General features: G+C 52.8%; 2 protein-coding genes across 7 annotated transcripts in view; one reads left to right on the top strand and one right to left on the bottom strand.

The window, feature by feature from the left end:
* The first annotated feature begins 646 nt into the window (after positions 1–646).
* On the top strand, positions 647–17,926 carry ABCC2 (ATP binding cassette subfamily C member 2). Its single transcript, XM_071748584.1, has 32 exons — positions 647–780; positions 1,326–1,499; positions 1,987–2,112; positions 2,919–3,053; positions 3,471–3,593; positions 3,916–3,971; positions 4,208–4,439; positions 5,067–5,245; positions 5,784–5,961; positions 6,454–6,708; positions 7,170–7,235; positions 7,671–7,808; positions 8,078–8,224; positions 8,516–8,600; positions 8,695–8,761; positions 8,958–9,084; positions 9,235–9,411; positions 9,515–9,682; positions 9,975–10,161; positions 11,038–11,170; positions 11,596–11,701; positions 11,964–12,183; positions 12,661–12,815; positions 13,802–13,957; positions 14,060–14,259; positions 14,736–14,862; positions 15,260–15,361; positions 15,457–15,600; positions 15,847–16,005; positions 16,246–16,412; positions 16,737–16,931; positions 17,344–17,926. Exons 1-32 carry the CDS (start codon positions 739–741, stop codon positions 17,471–17,473), a joined length of 4,656 nt encoding a protein of 1,551 aa, XP_071604685.1. The 5' UTR covers positions 647–738; the 3' UTR covers positions 17,474–17,926.
* Positions 17,927–18,644: 718 nt separating this feature from the next.
* The window catches only part of DNMBP (dynamin binding protein), a 34,854-nt gene continuing 30,187 nt past the window's right edge, over positions 18,645–23,311 (bottom strand). For all 6 annotated transcript variants that reach the window (XM_071748588.1, XM_071748586.1, XM_071748589.1 and 3 more), the window contains 8 exons: positions 23,131–23,261; positions 22,784–22,888; positions 22,462–22,590; positions 21,652–21,984; positions 21,026–21,208; positions 20,748–20,946; positions 20,196–20,650; positions 18,645–19,835 (listed from right to left, as the gene is read on the bottom strand). In XM_071748588.1, coding sequence (XP_071604689.1) covers positions 19,650–19,835; positions 20,196–20,650; positions 20,748–20,946; positions 21,026–21,208; positions 21,652–21,984; positions 22,462–22,590; positions 22,784–22,888; positions 23,131–23,261 — 1,721 coding nt within the window. In that variant the 3' untranslated portion in view covers positions 18,645–19,649. The remainder of the gene's footprint in view (positions 19,836–20,195; positions 20,651–20,747; positions 20,947–21,025; positions 21,209–21,651; positions 21,985–22,461; positions 22,591–22,783; positions 22,889–23,130; positions 23,262–23,311) is intronic.

Genomic DNA, 23,311 nt, shown 5'->3' on the forward strand with positions numbered 1-23,311 from the left:
TGTCTTGGAATGAAGATTCAACGTCTTGTAACCTCTCTTGTCTCTGGGTTTTGTTGTAAGCTGCACAGTGCAGAGATGTGGGAAAGAGAGAAGCAAAAGGAAGAACTAGGAAAATTTCCAGGGTGTGCAGGCCAGAAAAAGGTGGTAAATGGAACCTGGATCCCAGGAAATCAGAATGACTGTAGCAGTTGTAAAACATCTCAGTTGTAAAATGCTTCAAGCTCACAGGTCCGAAGTCCCAGGCCTCCTTGATGGGTGGTACACAAGAAAAAGTGTACTGTCTTCTTTGGCTTGTGGGGGACCAACATTTGCTGGACTTACTGGCAGCAGTCATCAGGCTTATTCTGGCAGAAAAGGTCTGTCACACTACAGTAGGTTGTCCTTAGTGGGTCCATGTGAGCTTGTAGAGACAAGCACCGGTAGAGGCTGTGGTTTCTGAGCTGTGGCTGTGTGTCCTGCTGTGGCAGCGGTTTCCCTGTATCTCTCCTTTCATCTCTTTCTTGTTTCTTCCTCTCCTCCCTTCCCCAGAGCCCATACAGTTTTCAAAGCCCCTTTGGTCACTGCTTTGGTCTGTGGTGTTGTGCAACAGCACCAAGTTAACAATTAACTGCGTGTCATCGGATTTTGTCCCAACACTACTTGAGTGTGTGCAGGGACTTTTGTCCCAAGCATCCACCCAGGACTCTCACAGCTGAGCACAGCAAGGAGAAGGAGCTGCTGTCTCCTCTGGCCTGAGCCATGTCAGCAGCCCTGGATGAGTTCTGCGGCTCCGTCTTTTGGGTGAGTGGCTACACCCCTCCCATCGCCCACTCTTGAGGTGGGATGCTCAGTGAGAGAGCAATAGATCACAAGGCTCATGGTGTGTTCAGACACTGGGACACAACTGCCAGTGGTTGGCTGAGGTTCTGGTGTTTATCCAGGGCTGCTGTGGCACTGAGCGCTGTGCACTGCCTGGGAGGTACCCATGAGACAGCAATTCAAATGGTAGTTCCTTGAGTGAGCCCTGTCCTGTCCAGCTGGGAACACGGGACACCCAGCACAGACCTCTCAAGGAATTTTTTGGGTCCAGCTGCTACAGCTGGCTTGTCTCCAGCAAGTGGTGGTGTGGGGGAGACGCTCCCAGGTTCAGGCAGATAGATGGGTCCCTGGAGGATGTTACCTGGGACCTTGGGTGAGCACTGCAGTACTCATGCAAAAAGGTGGGTGTTGAGGAAGGGGGTGGAGAAGGGTAGGCAAGAGCTACAGGGGTGCTGGCTCTTCTCCTGTGAGCGAAGCGAAGCTGAGCCACCCCAAGTGACTTGGCTGTCTCTCTTTGCTGCCCCCAGAATGACTCCTATCTTGCTCGCCCGGATGCTGACCTGCCAGTGTGCTTCCAGCAGACTGTGCTGGTCTGGGTCCCTCTTGGCTTCTTCTGGATTTTGGCTCCATGGCAGCTTCTGCCCATGTGTAAATCCAGAGCTGAGAAATCATCTGTGACCAAACTCTACATTATCAAGCAGGTAGAGTGGGTCTTAGAGGGCAAACAGGGCAGGTTGGAGCATCCTGGTGTGGAGGGGTGATGAGTGGAAAGCATCCTGGGGTGGAGGGGTGATGAGTGGAAAGCCTCTGGGCTGGAGCCAGGTGTAGGAGAGAAAGAGCAATGGGCTAGGGCATCATGTGGGACACAATGCAAACCCAGGACGAGATGTATCTGGGACAGGGGGGATAACAGGATGGGAATGCACAGGGAGGGAGGGCTGAGGTGTTCACTGGGGCCTCTCATCTTGTGGGTGGTTACCCTCCAAATAACAAAATGGTGGCAGTCCTCCTGTGGAAGTGCTGCAGCTTCACAGGACCTTAGAAAAAGCTCTCCCAGACCAGGTTTGGGTTGAAAAGGGTGTAGCGGTATATGGGACACAGTGCTTTTATGCCCAGCTGTCTCCCAGGGGTTCCCATTGCCCATGATGGGCTGGGTCTTCCCTCCTGGCTGCTCTCTTCTCCCCACAGGTGCTGGCCACCTTGCTGATGCTGACGGCAGTGGCGGAGTTGGCCCTGACATTTGTAGAGGACACAGATCAGGACTCACTGCCAGCTGTACAGTACACAAACCCCAGTCTGTACATCGCCACCTGGGTAAGGGATCAGCTGGTGAATGTGCTGTGTGCCACCAAAGAGACAGGGGTGAAGCTGTGGGGGCCAAGCAGCAGAGAACATCCCATAGAGCAGATTTCATCTGAAGCTGTGTCCAGGAGGGAAGCGTAGCCTGGGTAGGGACTAGCTCTGAACACATGCAGGTGCTGCACAAGGGCGACAGGTAGAGAGGAGGTTTCTGGTTGTACAGTGATCCCTCCTTTTGTCTTTAAAACTGGAGTAGATACTGTACCTGTGAGCATAGCCGAGACTTCTGGCAGAAGCCTCAGTGGCAGCAGGACAGGTTTTGTGTGTCTGATTGCAGAGCATGACTGTCATGTCATGTAGCTTCATGTGCAGAGTTCATGTGAGCTTATAAAGCAAGGTGACTGGTTAGAGAGTCTGTGCTGCTGGGGCTCTTATCTGACTTTAGTTCCAGGTCTGGAAGCAATATGCACTAATTAGGGTGTGTGCCCTGACAGCTGGGCATGTCTGAGTATTCAGGGTGAAAACAGCTAAAAAGAGAAGTACTGCCATGCTATAATGTTAGAGTGCCTTCAAACTTTGCTTTTTCTCGGAAGAGTCTGATCCTACATTTTCTTGAAATAAAACTCTATCCTATGCAATTAAGTCTGAAGCCTATTCAGGGTTGGCAGGGAGCTCGGGCACTGGATGCTCAGTGTCTTCAAGGCAATGAATTGCAGCAGTGTGTGCTGGCATCCCAGGAAACACACTCCAAAGGCATGTTTAGAGCCTATACTTAGTCCTGCAGTCCCTGTTGAATGTCTGACTGATTTTCCTTACCACAGCTCATGGTCCTGTTGATCCACTATGCACGACGCTTCTGCCTGTGCAGAGACTCGGGGATACTTTTCTGCTTCTGGACACTGTCCCTGCTCTGTGGGATATTGCCATTCCAGTCACTCCTCCGGAGAGCCCTGCAGGTTGGGTTTGGAGGAAGCTCTGCGCTTCCTCATGATCTTGTTCTGTTCCCAAAGAAAGTGCTTTCAGACTTTATTTCTTGACAAAGTGGTATCTATCTAAGTGGTAGCTACCTAAGTGGTATTAGGGACTTCGGGAAACAAGAAGAGACCTGAGAAGGAATTGCTCTTTGAATTAATTCTGTGTCTTTGAGGAGCTATAAACACGCCAGTACCAGTTTCTTCCCTTATGAAAGGACGTCAGGGACAAGCAGGGAGGGGGAGGTGGCAAAGGGAAGCTGGGCCAGAACACAGAGCAAGTTTTGCATTGAGTCATTTGGCCCAGCTTTGTTCAGTGTCCTGAGGATGAGTCTTGTCTCTGAATGCCTGGTGGCCTTGAGACAAGCTCCAACATTCATTCTGGGCTCTCAATTCCTGCAGGAACCAATCTCTGATCTGCCACGTTTTGTCCTTTTCTACATCTCCTATGGGCTCCAGCTGCTGCTCTTCCTTGTCTCAGGCTTCTCAGACATCGCCCCAGAAACAAAAGAAATCACAGAGAAGGTGCGAAGTCCATTCAGGAGCGGGCTTGGGGTACCACATCCTGGCTGGCACTGTGCAGGGCAGGGTGTGCTCCATGCAGGGACTCTGTGGTAGGGAATACCTGGGGACTGTAGCAAAAGATGGAGCCTGCAGCCTGGGGCATCTGCATATGTGTCCAAGGAAGGGCTGCTTCTGTCTGTGAAATGGGGTTCCTGGGGCTGAAGCTGACACAGTTTGAAACTGGAGTTCCTTAATTAATGGCTAGGAGTACTGAGTCAACTCCTGTAAACATCATCCCTCAGCACCCATGATCTCTTGGTAGCCACTCTGCTTTGTACCCTAGAACCCAGAGGTGACAGCCTCATTCCTGAGTTCCATCACATTTGAATGGTACACCAGGTGAGTAGGGTTCCATGGGAGGCTTGGCTGGTGAAATGCAAGGGTGCTTTAGGGCTGGCCCAGCCCTGTTTTGGGGAGCCTGCAGCACAGGCTTCTTGCAAATAGCTGTGAGAGACACCACATTTGGTGCAATCTGTGCAGGGCCAGGCTGGGTGTGAAAGCTCTGCATTTACAGCAAGGGCTGTCCAAGAGTTAGTGTGGGAAACTCATTGAGGGGAGATTTCTCTGCCCTGCAGCTTGGTTTTCAAGGGCTATCGCAAGCCCTTGGAGATAGAGGATATATGGGAATTGAAAAGCGAAGACAAGACTCAGGCTATTTACACTGAAATGGAGAAGAACATGAAAACTGCAGTGAAGAAGGCTCAAGCAGAACTGGAGAAACGGAAACGGAAGAAAATACAGCAGGAAGGTGACCCAGACCATGGGAACAACATAAGCAAGGCCCAGAGCCAAGACATCCTGGTGATGGTAAATCCCTTCCCACTCCTGGCCTTGCATGGGACTGAGAGATTCAGGCCTAGCCTTGGGGACTAGGGTCACCTCACCTCCCTGCAGCCCCCTTTGTGGTATTTTTCCCTCTTCAATTCTTTAGGGCTATGGGCAAGGATGGAGGAAACCATGATAAGGTCTTCCCCCATCCTCAGTAGAGGCACTTGTTTTGAGAGACCAAGAAAGTCTCAATCCTTCTGTCCTACTTGAAGACAGGAACCACCCTCAAGACTGCAGTACAAGCAGCTGCCTTGTCTTTGTCTTTCCCTGCCCCAGATACCTTTCAGCAATACGGTCAAAGCGAGCATCACTCTGTGATTACCCCTGGCCTCAGATTCTTCCTGGGGTGCATAATTTTTGGCTTGAAGGGGTTCAGGTTTTTCTTGGGTTTGCAACAGCTGTCTTTGGCACATCTGCACAAGAGAGGTATTAGTATTGGGTGTGTATGACATGAGCACAGATCAGCAAGAGGGAACATGAACATGACAGGATGTAAAGCTAAGGCTTCATTCAGGATATCTGATCTGAGGCTCTGCCTTAGAAGCATCCTTCCAGGTATGAGAAGCCTGCACAACCAGCTCTTTTACTTTGTGGGCTTGCCTCTAGGAGGAGAAGCAACCAAAGAGGAAGAAGGGGAACAAAGAAGAGTCTGGCTCTAGCAAGGATTTCCCCAGGGGTTGGCTGGTGAAAACCCTATGCAAGACCTTCTGGAAGAACGTTCTGCTGTCGGTGGCTTTCAAAGTGGTTCACGATGCACTTGTGTTTGTCAGTCCCCAGCTGCTGAAGTGAGTTCTTTCTGTTCTTGTCCCTGCACTCTCCTGGTGTCGCACCCAACTGCACTACCTCCCTGTGTGCACTGCAACCAACCTCATCAGCTTCATATGTCTGCCTGTCCCAGCCCCCACTTTTTATGTCATCACCAGAAGTGTGAAAATATGTTGGGTTATAGTTTAATGAAGAACTAATCTGAGCTGCCTGCCAGCTCTTGGGGGTGCTTTCTTGCTCCCTACATCCTACATCTCCTTCCCTGGAGACAGTCCTGGCTCTTCTCTAGGTCCCTCCATGAGTCAGTTCAGCTCAGTTCAGCAGGACCTGCCCTGTTCTGCACTGTCACACAGTCTCTGGATAATCTGACACAACTGACTCACTACTGCATGTGGAATACAGTTGTCCATAGAGTAGGGGACACCCAGCTTTTGAGTGTGTGTCTGGGCAGGGTCTCTCACTGCTCTTGTGAGGATGCTCTCCCTGTTTGGGTTTGGAACACCCTGCCTGGGTCTGTCTCAGTAGGGTGGGAGTCTCATGGACCACTCTGCCCTCCAGGCTGCTGATTGCCTTTGTGTCAGATGAGGAGTCCTTTGCCTGGCAAGGCTATCTGTATGCCATCCTGCTCTTCCTGACAGCGCTGATTCAGTCCCTCTGCCTGCAGCAGTACTTCAGCTTGTGCTTCCAACTCGGCATAGCCGTGCGTGCCAGTCTCGTTGCTGCCATCTACAAGAAGGTTGGTTTGGTCCTGTTATCACCCCCACTGACTTTCTCCAAGCTGGGGTGGGGATACCAGCATTCACTGCCTTCCCCATTAACCCGTGGCAACTGGGGTGAATATTCTTTACTTCCTAGGAAGGCACAGGAAGAGCTTGGCATGTGGGACACCCACCCAGTGCCGGAGACACTGTGGGTGCTAATTCTGTTTGGGACCTGGGTCCTGCAAATGTGTGTTTGACAGCTACCAGGGGTTGAGAGAGGTTTCTCTTCAGAGTGCAACACCCAGGGCAGCTGCCCCTGGGATTCCTGCACAGGGATGTCTGTCTTTCCCCCCAGCATCCAGTAGCTCCTGGTGTGCAGACAATGATGGCGTGGCCAGCCGGGAGGCACCAGGAGCAAACCCAGCAGCAGTTTAAACCTGGCCTGCCAATTCCCTGCTCTGCACCATGCTGCTGGCAGTCAGGCTGCTCCCAGAACAGCTTGCAGTGATTATTCTTTCTTTCTCCAGGCACTCACCATGTCTAGTGCCACCCGCAAGGAGTCTACAGTGGGAGAGACTGTGAATCTGATGTCTGCTGATGCCCAGAGGTTCATGGATGTGGCCAACTTCGTGCACCAGCTGTGGTCATCCCCCCTGCAAATTATCCTGTCCACTGTCTTCCTCTGGGTAGAGCTTGGCCCCTCTGTCCTGGCTGGCATTGCACTCTTGGTGCTACTCATCCCAATAAATGCATTCCTGGTTGCCAAGGGCAAAAACATCCAGGTCAGTGGTGGGTGCAAGATCCTCCTTGGCTTCCCACTCCTGAGGTCTTGCTCATTTTCTGTGCTCCCCTATGCTTCCCTGTTGTGCTGAGAATCTTTCACAGCCTAGGACATTCATCTGACTTTGGCTGGGGAGGTCTCTAGCCTGAGCTGGGGGCTGATCAGCTGAGATGAGAAGGAGGCAGGTGAGACCTGTTCTACCATCACAGCTGAACTTGAATGGGGCTGGGTGCAGCCTTGAGGACTAAAAGAGAGATACTGCTAACCACAAAACAGAGCTCTAGCTTCTACCTGACAATAGGATGCTGTGTTTTCTCAAGTTGTTCAGAGCCCCAGAGAGCCAATGTCCATCTTAGTAGGATGGGTTTTCTGGGCTCTGGAGCCCACCCTTCCGTTCTCAGATGTATTTCCAAGGGTAAGCTGCTGTCTGGTTTAGGTGACTTCTCTCTCTTCTGTTCATAGGTGAGGAACATGAAGAACAAAGATGAACGCATGAAAATAATGAGTGAAATCCTCAGCGGAATCAAGGTGAACAGCAGAGTGGAGATCCACTGGGCAACTGCTGAACCCCTCTTCTTGGTGCACTTGGAAGCAGCATACCTGTATAACCCCACAGCACCAGCATTATAGTCTTATAGGTTGGCTGGGGAGGAACTCTGAGTATCTGGATTAAGACTTGAGAGACAAGAGAGGGTTTTCTGGGGGTTTTCTGGATGGTGCTAAGCAGGTTGCCATGGTGGTAGGTGACCTGGCAGTGATCTCTAAGCTGAGAATGAGGGAGTGAGCATGCTGTGGTGAAGTGCTCCGTGCCACCGGGCAGGACAGGAGTGGGGAGATGTGATGGACAAGCAGGGGGTCAAGCAAGTCAGAAACTGGTGATGGAGGTGCTGGCCTCCAGAAAGCTAAGTGTGGAGGTGGGCATTCCTGTGAGGCCAGTACCCACTCACTCTGCTCAACCCACAGATCCTGAAACTTTTTGCCTGGGAGCCTTCATTTGAGAAGCAAGTCACCGAGATCCGGGAACGTGAGCTCAAGGACTTGTTGAACTTCAGTTACCTGCAGTCAATCTCAGTCTTTGTGTTCACATGCACTCCCTTCCTGGTGAGCACCAGTGGGTCTGGGGAGGGCTGCATCTTCCTCAGAACTGGGGTTGGACTGTGTCCACAGGGATGGGTATAGTTCCTGGCTGTTGGCAGGAAATCCATGGTCAGAAAAAGGTCCCATCAAAGTGGTGAGACAGGGCCCAAAGGAGAAAGGAAGGAGGGGAACAGGTTGCCAGCAGAAAGGCACCACTGAGGCCTTAGGGGAGCATGAAGGGCTGGGCTGCATGCAACCACTCTCATGATGGCTTCCCCTTCTATCTGTGCTAGGTGTCCTTGGCCAGCTTTGCTGTCTATGTGCTGGTGGATGAGAACAACATTCTGGATGCACAGAAGGCCTTTACTGCCATCTCCCTTTTCAATGTGCTGCGCTTCCCTATGGCTATGCTGCCCTTGGTCCTCTCTTCTGTGGTGCAGGTTAGCCCTCATGTTGGGCTGGGGGGTGCAGGGGGTGCATTATAGCTTTGGCCAAACCAGCACATGGGGCTTAAATATGTGATGGACCTGGGTCTTGGACAGTCAGGGTTCTGTGCACAGGACTCTGCTGGCAGTAGGGTGGGATAGGACTCACATATGTGACACAGACTTGAGGCTCAGAGGTTGGGGCTAGTGCTTGGGTGGGGGCTGGTTGTATGGGTTGCTCTGCTTAATGGGCTGCAGCCAGCCCACCCAGCTGTGCCCCGTGCCATCTTCTTTCTGCCATGGCAGACCAGAGTGTCGACTGTGAGGCTGGAGCGCTACCTGGGTGGAGAAGACCTGGACACCTCAGCTATCCACCACAACCCTATTGCAGGTAGGGGAAACCTCCAGGGGAAACAACTCTGTGGATCACAGGTTGGCCCAACCCTGGGCTTTCCCAGCCCTGAGGGACTGCTCTCTGCTGGCAGGCAGTGCTGTGCGTTTCTCAGATGCCACCTTCTCCTGGGAGCAGGACGGCAATGCTGCAATAAGAGAGTGAGTGCTCTGCACCATGCTGGGGGCAGGTGGGTGGGCAGGGGGACTCAGTCTGTGTTGTTAGCTGGGGAAGGCAGCTGCTCCTCACAGTGCTGCTGTGTGTGTGAGGGCCCCAGAGACATGGCTCTGTGCTGGTCCCATGCAGGACCTGGTAAGTGACGTGGTAGTGCTGCTTCCCCAGCTCGTGTCTTTACAGTGTCACACTGGACATCCCAACTGGGAGCCTGGTGGCCGTGGTGGGGGCTGTGGGCTCAGGCAAATCTTCACTGGTGTCAGCCATGCTTGGGGAGATGGAGAATATCAAGGGACACATCAACATCCAGGTGAGAGAAGGCAGCTGGTGTGTGTGAGGGGCTGTGGGGCTGCCTGGGAGCTCAGTGAGGAGGCAGCAGGGCAGGACTGGTCTTGGAATGGTGGCTCAGGGCAAGAACAAGCTGCAGAAGATGGCAGTGTTGTTGTGTTTCTCTTTCCAGGGCTCGCTGGCCTATGTCCCCCAGCAGGCCTGGATCCAGAATGCCACACTGAAAGACAACATCCTTTTTGGGTCAGAACTGGATGAAGCCAGGTATCAGCAGGTTATCAAGGCCTGTGCCCTCCTTCCAGATCTGGAACTGCTACCTGCAGGTGACCAGACAGAGATTGGAGAGAAGGTACCGGCCCTGGGCACTACAGGTTTCCCGTTGCACCTGTAGCAGAGGACAGAGCTGTTGCCCTATGCTAGCCCAGGGCTCAGAGATGTCTCTTTCCTTCCAGGGGATTAACCTGAGTGGGGGCCAGAAGCAGCGAGTCAGCCTGGCCCGAGCAGCGTACAGCAACGCAGACATTTATGTCCTGGATGATCCATTGTCTGCTGTGGATGCTCACGTTGGCAAGTACCTCTTCGAGCATGTGCTGGGGCCAAAAGGGCTGCTGCAAAAGAAGGTGAGCACCCATGCCCTCCTCCCCATCACCCAGCCAGGCAGGAGTGGCACTGTCACAGTGTTGGCCATCCAGAGAAGGCTGAAGCTGTTTGCTTGGGACAGAAAGAGTTCTATGGTTTTCACCTGGGGCTGTAGTAGTTAGAGGTGGCCTAATGGGTCCCCAGATGTGTGCCTTCTGCCTGGGCACAGATAAGCAAACAGGTACCCAAGTATAGGATGGAGAACCTTCAGGCCCATGGGTGGAGGGTGAAGGGTGCTCTGATGCTCACTACCCTGCAACCACTTTGTTGCAGACACGGATCTTGGTGACCCACAGTATCAGTTTCCTGCCCCAGGTTGATAACATCGTGGTGCTGGTGGCAGGAGCAGTGTCTGAGCATGGCTCCTACAGCAGCCTGCTTGCAAACAGGGGGGCCTTTGCCCAGTTCCTGAACTTGTATGGCAACCAGAAGGAGGATGCTTCAAAGGAAAATACCACAGGTACTGGGAGCACAATGAGGCTGTAGCAGTTAGAGGGTTTGTGCCTGTGTCTTGGGGTTATGAAAACTCCAAGACCTGAGCTGTCAGACTGACCTAGCTCTATCCAGCCTAAACCCCAGTGGTGGCCACTGTGAATCCTTTTCATCTCCTGGCAATTGATAGCACAAGGACTTTCTGCCTGAGATTTGCATCCAGGCATTGTGTTGAACAGCCAATGATGGACCTATCTTTTTTCTGTCCATTTTTAGTTTTTTTATGGTTATGGGTCCCATAATCTTATGCAGCAATAGGCTGCATACCTTAGTGATGCTGGAATAAGATCCTTTCCTTTATATATTTATGCTGTTGGATAACATTTATCCTTTATAACATTTATAACTTTTATAACATTTATCCTAACATTTATAACTTTATCTTGTCCCTCAGTTCTATGTGGAGTAGTGGTGTCAGATCATGTAGATAGATGCTCACCCTGCCTGGGCTCAGCCCAGTTGCCCAACTGGAGCCTGGTTATTCCCAGTCCACTCACACAAGATGCACCTCCACCTGCTCCTAAACTGGAGTGACATGACCTACCAGATCTTGCACTTATTAAACTAGCACAAATCTCTGCTTGAAGTCCCACCAGTGGTACTGGAATAAGTCAGCAGCAGGAACTGCCTCTGTGCTGGGCTCTAGCCCTATCTCCCTCATCAGTTCTCCCTCCAGCACAATAGATTTATCTTCCTGCTGTACTGGGCTTGCAGCAGGATTGGAGATGTGTGGTAGTAGGACACAGTCTGGGTCTGGGCTGGAGCTGAGTGCAGAGGTGTGGTGCATGGGATTTGCTCTCTCCTCAGTGCCTGACTCTACTTTCCCTTATCTCTGTGCTTGTAGCTGTTGCTTTAGCTGAGGATGAAGAGCAGGGTGATGAAGATGTTGAGCCTTCTGGGGAGGAGGGTCCTGATGATGTGGTGACCATGACTCTGAAGCGAGAGGCCAGCATCCGACAGAGAGAGTTCAGTCGCAGGTGCGGACCTGACCTGAGTTCTCAGCTCTCTATCCTGGCCCCTGCACTGCTGCTTTGGAGTTGGGGGTCTGGGGACTTCCCTGGGGGAATTCCTGCAGAAGAGGATGGGACCCTCTCTACAGCTGGGCTGGGTCAGAAGTATCTGATATTGCCTTTACTCACAGTAGTGTGTCACAGCCTTACACTGTGGTCTTCCCTGAAACTCCTGCCACTGGCTAGTTCTGCTTTTGGGGACAAGGGCTATGACTTCATGGCCACAAATGCCTGAAGTTTCTGCAGGACTCATTCAAAGCTGCTCTAGATAAGACATTGCATCCCATAGGACTCAGCACTGACGTCCCTGTGCAGCATGGGGATAGACTCCCTGGAGACAGTCACCCATTCAGCACCCTTGTGACTAAGAGTACCCCTCACCTCCCTTGCAGGCTCAGTAAAAGCAGAAACAATTCCTGGAAGAAGGCCCAGAATGAGCCCCCCAAGAAGGTGAAAGGCCAGCAATTGATCGAGAAGGAGGCTGTGGAAACTGGCAAGGTGAGGAGAATGGATGGAGCAGGCACTGTGCTGCTGTGGCTCAGTGCTACAAGACCCTGACTGTGGCTCAGATAAACTGGTGCTGGGGTTCTGTGGCCTCGTTGCAGCCAAGAAGCACTGAAGGAGACAGAGCTCCCTTGGGCTGGTAGGCGCGATGGTGGATGGGAGCACTGTGGGCAGCAAGGCCAGAGTCCCATGGATGTGCTGGAGGTCATTGGACATGGTTTGGTGGGCAGCAGTGATGGGCTGAATTGGTCCACAGGTGAAGTTCTCCATGTACCTGAGGTACCTGCGTGCTGTTGGCTTGTGGTATTCTTTCTGGATTACTATGGGCTACGTCGGACAGTACGTGGCTGTTGTGGGGACCAACCTGTGGCTCAGTGCCTGGACTGATGATGCACAGCACTACCTGAACCAGACCTACCCTGCAGAGCAGCGAGACCTGCGCATCGGTGTCTTTGGGGTGCTGGGGATGTCACAAGGTGAGTGTGTGAGCACAGGGCATCCCACTCACCTCAGATGAGTGATCCAAAAGGGATATGCCTTGCACAGCCTGCAGCCAGTGGTGCAGCAAGGGGTTGAGGGGAGCCAGCACTGTGTTAATTTGCCTGCTGCTGCCTTCCCTCTCTGCTCCTTGCTGAACTGAGGACAGATACCAGCCTGAAGCCAGCATAAATTTCCCCAAGGGGTCTGTATTGCTTCCTTAGGTTGATGTATACTGTCCCTAATCAATTTGGAGAGAATGGTAGGGCCTAAGAGTTTCCAAAAGGGTCAGTGTTCTTCCCCTGTGGTGCAATGCAGTTACTGGGGCCTTCTGAGAAGGTGGGATGCAGGACTATCACAGTGGCTCACTGCAGAGCTGCTGGCTTGGAGACACTAGATGCATTCCTTGAGCCAAAGGGTGCTGGGGGACAGTGTCACACATGAACTGGTGATGGCTGCCTGTGCTCTCCCTTCAGCTCTCTTCCTACTCTTTGCAACCCTTCTCTCTTCTCGTGGTGCCATGTGGGCCTCTCGGGTTATGCATCACCAGCTGCTCAGCAACATCATGCGTGTGCCCATGAGCTTTTTTGACACGACCCCAACTGGCCGCATTGTGAACAGGTTTGCCAAGGTAAGAGCTGTTTGTAAGCACCAACGTGGAGATGTTTGTTCCACTGGGTTTGGAGAGCACTGGATGTTGGCACTGCCCTGTTGCTGCTCAACACTGCACAGATGAACCCTGATCAGGGCCTGGAAGGGACCAGGAGGCATGGTGGATGCAAGGCTGACAGTGAGGCAAATCACACCCACGACTACACTAGAAGGAGAATGACCAGGAGATCAGTTTTCCTAGTTTTTTGCTAGGGAGGCCACATATGGATACTATGTTCTGTTTTGGGGCTGGCTGGTCAAGGGGGATGTGGAGAGACTGAAAAGGGTCTCGAGTAGTTTAACAAGAGAGGCAGGAGCCTAGAACTTGTGTCTGGTAATGGCTTGCCCTTCTGGTTATGGACTCTCAGCAAAAGATACTTTGTTATGTAAACGAGACTCATAAAACAAAGAGCAAACAATAAGGAAGGGAGAAAACAGACAAATAGTTTGAAGCGTGCAGTAACTCCTGCTCTTTCTTTAGTGGCATCTCTTGATTTCTGAGAATTAAAATCTCTCTTGAGATCAAGCCTATGGAGCTGCTGGGTTTATTCTGAGATGAGGGACTATGTGGTGCCCAGTTAGGAGAGTGATGATGAGGTGGAGAAATGGGTGCACCTGCATCCACTGGGGGGTAGTCCTGTCCCTTTTTCTGCCTCAGTTCCTGCCCCTGTATCCTAAGTCTAAATGAAGATGCAAAGCTGGTTTGTGTTACAGATGAGTATTATAGAAAGCTTCCCTGGTAAATCAGCTGTTCCCAGGCTAAGAGCTATGATCCTAAGCCTGATCATAGGCTGATTGTTGTGACCCTGATTGGTGTGACCAATTCATTGTGATCCAGTATTTTTGCAAGTGTCTGACACTGTGTTACGATAGACATGTGTAGGAATCCTGTATGTGTGGATCCTTTGGGTTTCTCCCTCTCCTGGCATCACTGACTGCTTCTCCCCATTTCTTTGTACGCTCCAGGACATCTTCACGATAGATGAGACCATTCCCACGTCCTTCCGCAGCTGGCTCACCTGTTTCATGGCCATCATCAGCACATTGCTCATGATCTCCCTGGCAACCCCATTCTTTGTTCTCATTACCATTCCCTTGAGCATTTTCTACTATTTTGTGCTGGTGAGTGACTGGGGCTTGAGAAAAGCTCCTGCCCTGCTTAGAGCAGTATCTTTGATGCTGCTGGGCTCTGTGTTGGTAACCAAGCTGTGTCCCTCGTTTTAGCGCTTCTATGTTTCCACATCACGCCAGCTACGGCGTCTGGACTCAGTAAGTAGGTCTCCAATCTACTCCCACTTTGGTGAGACAGTGTCAGGACTTTCTGTGATCCGGGCCTATGGACACCAAGAACGATTCCTGCAGCAAAATGAGAGGACCATGGATATCAATCAGAAAAGTGTTTACTCCTGGATAATCTCAAATAGGTGAGTTTTATTCCTTATGTCACAACACATATGCTGCAGCACCTCTGCACAAGGGCTTCTGGGTCTTGAGGAGGGTCTCTGAGATGTTGCAGTCCCCTGAATATCAGGACTGTGGGTCTGTGTAGGAACTGAAGGAACTTGGGATAGGGAAGGTATCTGTGAGAAGGAGACATTTAAAGGTTATTTCGAAAGCCAGAGTGTGGCTCCCTAGAAGTGTCCAGAGCCTGGACAGGTTGAGCTGTGCTGTCAAGAGCTGAGGTGCTCTTGATGAGTTCTGGGAGGTGGCTGATGCTCCAGGTCAGTGTGACAGGAACAGTATCTGGTGTTCTGGTGTTGGTGTTTTACTGGGTAGATGCTTCAGGTGTGCGATGGTTTTCTATCTGGGGCTCCTCAAATTCTTGTGCTGGCCTCACTAGTGTGTTGGGTGCAGGCAGATGCCTCTCCCACTGCCACTCAGCTGTCCTCTCCTGATGCAGGTGGCTGGCCATCCGTCTGGAGTTTGTTGGGAGCCTGGTGGTCTTCTTCTCTGCGTTTCTAGCTGTGATTTCAAAGGGCACTTTGGAGGGTGGCATCGTGGGTCTTTCTGTCTCCTCTGCCCTCAACGTGAGTTAAAGAAATAATTTTCTTATTCCAGGGAAGGGCTGTTTCTGGGAGTTCTGGGCTGGCTGCAGGATGCTGCCCTGCTTCCAGCTGTGATCCATGGAGAGGGATTAGATACGGTGTTCCACAACCTGGGGAGCTGTTATGGAGCCAGGGGAGCACACATCCTAATATGAGGGGGATAAGTGTTGCCTTGGGGGAGGAGCACAAGCCTGCTGTGGATGAGAGATGCTACAGCAAAGCTTTTGAAGGGCTGGGGAGAGGGGGCTGCCTTTGGGGACTGGAGACTTAGAGGCCAGGTCAGCGATGCTCCTGCCCAGGCTGAGTCCCTGAACTGAGGTGGGAGGTGGTCATTCCTCGGTGCCACTGAACTCTGCATCCTCTGGGTTCTGCCACACAGATAACCCAGACACTGAACTGGCTGGTGCGGACATCTTCAGAGCTGGAGACAAACATTGTGGCTGTGGAGAGGGTACATGAGTACACAAAAGTGAAGAACGAGGTGAGGAGACCAGAGTCCAGGCAAAACACCTGCTGGACAGCTTGGTGCTAGCCAATATCATGGGGCGCAACCCACTAACACTCTTGTGCCCCCAGGCTCCATGGGTGACAGAAAAACGTCCACCCCCTGGCTGGCCAAGCAAAGGTGAGATCCAGTTTGTTGACTACCAAGTTCGTTACCGACCTGAACTGGAACTGGTTCTTCAGGGGATCACCTGCAATATTGGGAGCACTGAGAAGGTAAGAACCTCTTTGCCTCAGCCCTCACTACACTTTCTATGGTGACATGGTGTTAAAAGCTGTTTATGTCATCTTAGCTTTGGTCTGTGGGCTGGAGAGGGATGGTGATAGGATGGTGATTGGGGACTCAAGCTGTGGGGCAGTGACAAGATGGTGACTGCAGATGTAGGGCAGGAAGGCCCACTGGAGATCATCTGCCCTGTTTTCTTCAACTCTGTTGGTTGGTCTAAATAGCTGCTTTCACAGGTTGGGGTTGTGGGCCGTACTGGGGCTGGAAAATCCTCCCTTACCAACTGCCTCTTCCGGGTGCTGGAGGCTGCTGCAGGGAAGATCATCATTGACGAGGTGGATATAGCAACAATTGGCCTCCACGACCTGCGCCAGAACCTCACCATCATCCCTCAGGTGAGGTGATCCCTGCCTTTCCAAGTCCCACTGCTTCCTGGATTCCTCAGGCTCTTTTTCCTGGGCTCCACACCACCATAAGGGCACCCTTGGGTGTTGCAGGGAGCCCACAGGGCTGTAATCCCACTGCTGGCACCTGCCCAGCTGCAGGCAGCAAGGCAGGCAGGACGTTGCCAAACTCAGGGGCCTGGAGCCATCACCCCTGCTGAACTCTGCTGAGCACAGTGCTGTGTTGGGCAGGACCCTGTACTTTTCACTGGAACCCTGAGGATGAACCTGGACCCCTTTAACCAGTACACAGACGAGGAGGTCTGGAAGGCCCTCGAGCTGGCCCACCTGAAGACATATGTGCAAGCCCTTCCTGAGGGGCTGCTGCATCTTGTGAGCGAGGGAGGGGAGAATATGAGGTGAGTGAGGACTGGAGACATCTCCCAGATAACAGCCTGGAAAAGCCTTCAGCAGAATGGCTGTCCAGGGCACATAAGCTTCTGAGAGTGAAGGTGGAAGAAAGAGGGCCAGGAGTCAGGGCTGTCAGAGAGCCAGTGTGAACCAGCCCTTCCATGATGAGAAGATGCTAAGGGATGCGGTGCCCAGGGTGTCAGATGATCAGCTGGCTCAAGGCTAGGGAGGGTGGGGCAGGCACAGTGATGAGCTCAGAGCAGTGTGGCCATGGGCTTGCAGAAGTTATGCTGGTGTGTGTCAAGTAACTCCTGTTCTCCACCTCATCCAAGTGTTGGGCAGCGGCAGCTTGTGTGCCTGGCTCGGGCCCTTCTCCGCAAAGCCAAGATCCTCATCCTTGATGAAGCAACAGCAGCTGTAGATCTGGAAACTGATCATTTAATCCAGACAACAATCCGGAGTGAGTTTGCTGCCTGCACTGTCCTTACCATTGCCCACCGCCTCCACACCATCATGGACAGCAACAGGTACTGTGGGGCAAGGGGAATGGAGCTCTGGGCTCCCAGGATGAGGCAAGAAGTGGCCACAAGCACAGGCAAGGATACAGCCAGAGGGGCAGGCATGTGTGCAGTGCCTGGGACAACAACATACTGAGCTTCCAGGAGAGTAGAACAGAGAAGGGAAGGATGGCCATGTGGTAGTTACACCTTTGTGGGGAGAAACATTTTTTGATCCTTCCTTACAGCAACAGTTTTTGACAGTTTATGTGTGTTATCCCACCAGCACAGGGAGAAGAGCTGTGCCCTCAGCTCTGGGCTGTGAGGTGAACCACAGCATCGCTGTAGGAGGAGTAAGGGTCCATGGGGCTGTAGTGCTGGTGCTAGGAGTGCTATTGGCTCAGATCCCGGGGGCTCAGGCCTTCTCTTTCCTTGCTGCCAGGGTGATGGTGCTGCAGGCCGGGAGGATTGTGGAATACGACAGTCCTGAGGAGCTGCTCAAGAAGCAGGGAATCTTCTCTGTGATGGCAAAAGATGCTGGCATCGTGAATTCAGAGACCACTGCACTGTAGGGGAAGTTGAGCAGTGTGTGGCTGTGTGTGTGGGCAGCTGCTCCCTCCTGCTGGTGCTCACCACACAGGCACTGCACAGGAGCTCGTCTCTGCAGCTGTGAAACTGAGAGGGTTGCTTTTGTGGCTGTCAGGGAAAGGATCTGGACTTGAGAGAGCTGTTAACCTCGGTACCACACCCTGCCTGGTGGGCACAAGTGGGTCTGGAGTAGTGTCATTTATTCCAGTACAGAGAAAATTTATCTGTCAGGGAGACCATGGCCTAGGACATTCAAATTTCTGTATTTCACCACGGCAGGAAAACCTAGCTGAGAGATGCTGAAGCACTATGGAATGAAATTTAGTTTAATCTAAGATGAAATGTTATAATTTATTTACTTTTTGTAACTGTTTCTAATCTTCCAACTAAAAGTTTGACTTCAAGGCATACTAAATAAACATCATTTTATTGTTAAACCTGGCTAGTGCGCAGGGCAAGCTGGTAGCACTGGTTTTGTAGCACTGGCTTTGCAAACATGGGTGGGGAGTCAAAATTGAGTGGCACAGCTATATTTGGGCATGAACACCACCCTCCAACAGTGGAAAAGCAATGGCCTGCCTACCTTCCCTATAGCTACAGCTCCTTTTAACTGCAAATAAATGAGGCTGGGCTACCCTGGGGCTACCACAACCATTAGTAGGGCAGATTTTAGGATGTGGTTCCAGACTATAAACCTGACTGTGGCGAAGACAAGGTGGAGAGGTGCAGACACATACAGGTGCTACACCCATGTGCTCACACGTAACTCCAAACTCTTGACCCTTCTTTTTTCTTGGCCATGAAAGCCAGGAGCTGAAGTGCTGACCTTTGCTGCTGCCTGTCCACTTACAGGAGAAGAACTTCTTCACCCTTGCTGGTGGCAGGAGAGACAGAAACAGCCCACATAACACACATCTGGGCAGAGGGAGAGGGCAGTGCAGTCACTTTATCTTAATGAAAAACTTTCCTGTGAGGGTTTTCTAATGCCTGAGATGCAGCTGGCACAAACACCATGGCAGAAACATGCTAAACCCAAATAAAAGGTTCTTCCTGGCCCTGCAGGGTCTGCATGAAATCTGTAGGCTTTGCCTCGCCCAAGCCCACCACTGGCCAGGTACTCCTCCCAGCTCTCCCAACACCTGCTCAGGCACTTCCTTTACACAAAGGCAAATTTTTATTTACAGAGCAGCAGTACAGGGGATGCAAACATTGCCCCAAGAGAAGTGAGCTGCCCTCTCTCAGGACATGCAGCAGTGGGCAAGACACACCACCCCACCAAAGGGCACCCCATATCCCTCCCAGGGAGGACCTTGTCCACCAGTGTCCTGCAGGGAATCACAGCCAATTCTGGTCAGAGTCCCCAAAACTGAGGCTGGGGGAGAGCCTGTGCTTTGCCTTCTCTCCTGCCCCACCCCAGAGCAGCTAGGTGGGCATGTCAGTGAAAAGATGGTCTTGGGCACTGGAGAAACTGTGCTGACATTGGAATATGGAAGATTTGAACCCGATGGCTGCTGCTAGCAGCAGAGCTTGGAGTGGCCCAAGCCCCTGGGAGACCAAGCATGGGGATGAAGCACCTGGTGGATAGAGGCTCTGCTGAGATGGCTTTCAGAGCCTGGGCTCATTCCATCCCTGGAGACTAATTACTCCCAGTGACTCTCAGAGCTGCTTCCTCAAGCAGTGTGTACATGTCCCACCATGAGATCCTGCACAGACACATACATAAGACCAGACTCTGGCTGCTGAGAAGGCACAGTGAACACATTCATGGGGCCCAGGATGCTTTTAACACTACTTGGCTAAAGACAGACTCCAGAAACTCACTTTCACAATTTATCTCTCAGTCTTGGTCAAGCATAATCTCCTGGACAATGGCCCCAAGCTTCACTCCCCTGCTCCTGGCTGGACTCAAGAGGCTCAGACAGCACAGATGAACTTGCCTCTGCCCTCACAGAAGCTGCCTGTTCCTGCTTGTCCTGACAGCATCCCCCCCCATCCTCCTCCCATGGGCAGCAATGGCAGTGGGGCTCAGGAGCACTGCATGGCTGCCAAGAACGTAGGCTCAGGGCAAGCAGTGGAGGCTGCAGGGCAGGCTAGCCACCCCCAGGCCCCTGGCAGTCCCTGCAGGAATGAGGCACAGGGTGCAGGCTCCTGCCTGCTGCCTCACGTGTACTCTGTCTTCCGAATGTAACTGGAGGGCACGTAGCCCTGCTTTCCCTTTGCCTCGGCCAACCACCACTCCCGATTTCCTGTGATGTCCTCAAACTGCAGGATTCTGAGTCTCTGGTTAGCTGACACACTCAGTTCGTTGGTGTTTCGGCCTTTGAAGGTGTAGAGAGCATAATAGACCTGCCAGGCAGAAAGTAAGTGGGAAAGCATCATTTGGATGGTCACACCATGCAGACTTGCTCTTATGTTGCATGGCATGTGCATAGTGCTTTGTAGAAAATCAAGGTACAGGGCTGGGCTTTTGCACCTAACCCCAAGCAGTGACAGCCCCATCCCCATGCTGGCCTCTGACAGAGCTGCCCCCACCTGCAGTCTAGTTCTCTGCATCTGCAGCTCTGTTGCTGGGAGAAAAGGTCTCACCTTCCACCTCATCCCTCTGGGACACAGCAGTCTCTACCTCCCACCTCTTCCTGGTTGCTGCCTCAAAGAAGGGGATCAGGCCTCAGCATCCCCAGCCCCCCTAAATGGCTAAGGTCTCACCTGGTTGCCCTCTGACTCGCTGCTCTCCAACCCAGAGTCTCTGTCCTCCACTGGGGGTGCAGGCTGGAGATGTGCTTTGGTGGGGTGCCCGTTGCGAGAACCAGGACTGCAGCCCAGCTCAGGGCGGCTGTAGCGGTGCCGAGATGTCACCGTACCAACCTCCATCAGGGCTGTCCTGTCACCAGAGCCAAGCTGGGACAGAGAGGGTGAATCTGTCTCTGAGAGAGTCTGGGGGGACTGGTATGGGTCTGCTGGGGAGGCTGAGTCCTGCAGGGGATTCTGAGTGAAGGCAACAGATGCCCCACTGGGGCTGAAGGTCAGTGTAGTGTTGCTGTGGGGAGAGGAGCTGCTGTGCTCTGACTCATTGGAAGAGTGGCTGGCCACAGAGACATCCGACTGGCTGCAGCGTGGGTTGTAGGGCTTCAAAAAGGAGCTGTACACAAAGCCCTTGGTCACTGCAGAGAGGGAGAGGAAGTGAGCTCAGATTAGGGTGCAGTGGAACCAGAGGAGGGGAGCTGCAGCAGAAGCCAAGGGCAGGCAGCAGTCACCTACCACCGTTGTCTATGAGCCAGCGATTCTGGCTGCCCATGGGGTCCTTCTTCTTGATGACACCCACAATGTCTCCTTCCAGCAGCGAGACATCCAGGTCTTGGGCAGCGTTGAAATTGCGATCGGCCTGAAAGATACTGTCTGGGGGATAGCGGGCCAGGAGGGCAGCTCGGATGTCACCTGACTGCAGGAAGTAGCTAGGCTGCAGAGGAAGACAACAGGCCTGAGTGGTCATCCTGGGCTCTCCAAGCCCAGACAGAGATGGGGTAGAGGGAACTCACCAAGCCAACAAGGGGCTGCCGCCGGGCAGACTGCCTCTCCGTGCTTTTTCTTTCAAAAGTCTTCTTGGGAGCTGCCTGGGATTCTGGGAAGAAGGTGAAGGCCTGGAGCTGCTGGAGGACTCGACTGTGCTCATCTTGGAAGATGGCAATGAGGTTCCCCTCCCTGCCAGACACCTTCAGCAACTGGAACCAGAGCAGGGTTGGGGGTCACAATTAGATGACAGCTGTTGGGAAAAGCTGTCAAGAGCTACAGCAGAGACCACACCAGCTCCTGGGCCAAGCAGGGCTCTGAGCCCTGCCTAGCATTAGGTCCCCAGACTTTCAGTCCTGTCTGTATCCAGCAGTAAGTGGATACCCAAACTCATGACTTGAGATCCTCCCAGGCAAATGCTCTCCTGCTACTGCTCCAGGAGCTGCTAAAGCCTACACACAATTGCATCATGACCCCACAATCCCTGTCCCAACAGGCTCTCACAGAAGCCTTCCCCAAGGCACCTGGAGCCTGACACAGCAGCAGCAGCTTCCCCCACAACAGAACTGGCCACACAGAGGCTTGGGGACAAGCCCTTTGCAGGGATCAGCACTGCACTGAGCCCAGAGTGCTAGGCTGTGCTCCAGGAACCCACCAACAACAGCGGTCTCAGCTCCTCCAGTGCCAGGCGCACGAAGTCGCAGTGTGCCTCGGCATAGCCCCGCACACAGCTGGCAAACAGCTCCTTGGCAAAGCGCAGGAACTGGGGCAACTCATCCAGCAGCTGGGCGTTGAGTGCCTCGTAGTTGTTACGGGCTGACTGCAGCTCCTCCAGGGTTCGCTTGTCCTTCAGCTTCTCTGCTCGCTCTGTGCAGTTGTGGAAGTCGAGGAGCTTGTCGAAGCGCTTCTGCACCAGTTTGTGGGGCCCCGCAAACATGCTCAGCAGCTGGTTCAGGGGAGAGCTCACCAGCCGCTCTGTCCGCTCTTTCTGGTGGGCAGAGATGCAGATAGCAGGTGAGACAAGGTGCTCTCTCCCACCAGGTGGTACAGACACCGGCAGCTCACCCTCCAGCACACAACCTCCCCAGGACAACACAGACTCCATCTTCCTGACGGCACCCACCAGAGTTCCAGAGGTCCCTTCCAAAAGGAATTATTGTATAATCTTACATAAATGTGCCAGCAAAAGCAATGCTATAGGAAGTAGCTGAACCATTCACACAGAGAAATGTAACATTTCAGGTAGGGCTGAAAAGAAGTGTATCTAATAAAACATGCTCAATACACATCATAAACTCACAGGCATCAAAGCTCTCAGGAAGGCAGAGGCAAACAGGGCTCTTCATACTTTTCCCAGCCTGTGTTACCCTTCCTGCAGCCTCTCAGGGGTTGACCATCTCCAGCAGGCTCCCAGGAATGGCCCCAGAGGGGTGCCCCTGCCACGTGAGAGCACAGCCTTACTCACAAAGTTGGAGAAGAGCTGGTCACTGATGAGCCGATTCACTTTCTGGAACTGGTCCAAGTCCCCACTGCCCTTCTCTGTGCACAGGTCCCACATGCTCACTGCTGCCAGTGCCTTCATGCAGGCTGACTCCTGTACCAGGGACACACAGTCAGTACACCCATGCTTGCTGCCCAGGAGAAGAGGCCTCCAAGGGCAGCCCACCCTGCCAGAGTTCATCCCTTGGCAGAGCTGAGGGCAAGCACTGCAGGTACACACCATGCAGGCAGGAGGGGCAATGCATGGAGAGCCCCCCGGGTGAGGTATCACACACAGAGTAACTCACCCGTACATGCTGCAGGTAGAGGGAAAGGTCCCGGATGAAGGACTTGATCAGCCGCTCCTGCATCCGGAAATTTTTCTCTGTCTCCTCAAAGGCTTCATCCTTCAGCTGTGAGAGAAAATGTCTCAAGAAAGGCAAAGCAGGTCTTCAGCACCTCCCAGAGTGCAAGATGCGGGGCCTCCTGCCCACAAGCTAGATAGCAGACACAGGTGGTTCAGACCCTAAGCTCGCTCTGCCTTGCTGGCCTGGAACAGAGCTACTCCTCAGGGAAGGGAAGTAGGGGGACAGCAGACACCACCTCCTCCCCACGCACCGCAGGGCAAAGTGCACTTGCAGTTGATGCACGTTACCTGGGGAGCAAAGCCGGTGAGATGCTTGAGGTGGCTGCTCACACGGTTGGATTTCTTGATGATAGAGTGGAAGTTGAGCTTGGAGATCTTCTCCATAAGGCTATCCTCATCACCCTTCCGGTACTTTAGCACTGAAGAGATTGATGTAGAAATCAAAATCCTTTCCAGCACAATGCCTGTG

The sequence above is a fragment of the Heliangelus exortis genome, chromosome 7, assembly GCF_036169615.1.
Source record: "Heliangelus exortis chromosome 7, bHelExo1.hap1, whole genome shotgun sequence".
Lineage (NCBI taxonomy): Eukaryota > Metazoa > Chordata > Aves > Apodiformes > Trochilidae > Heliangelus > Heliangelus exortis.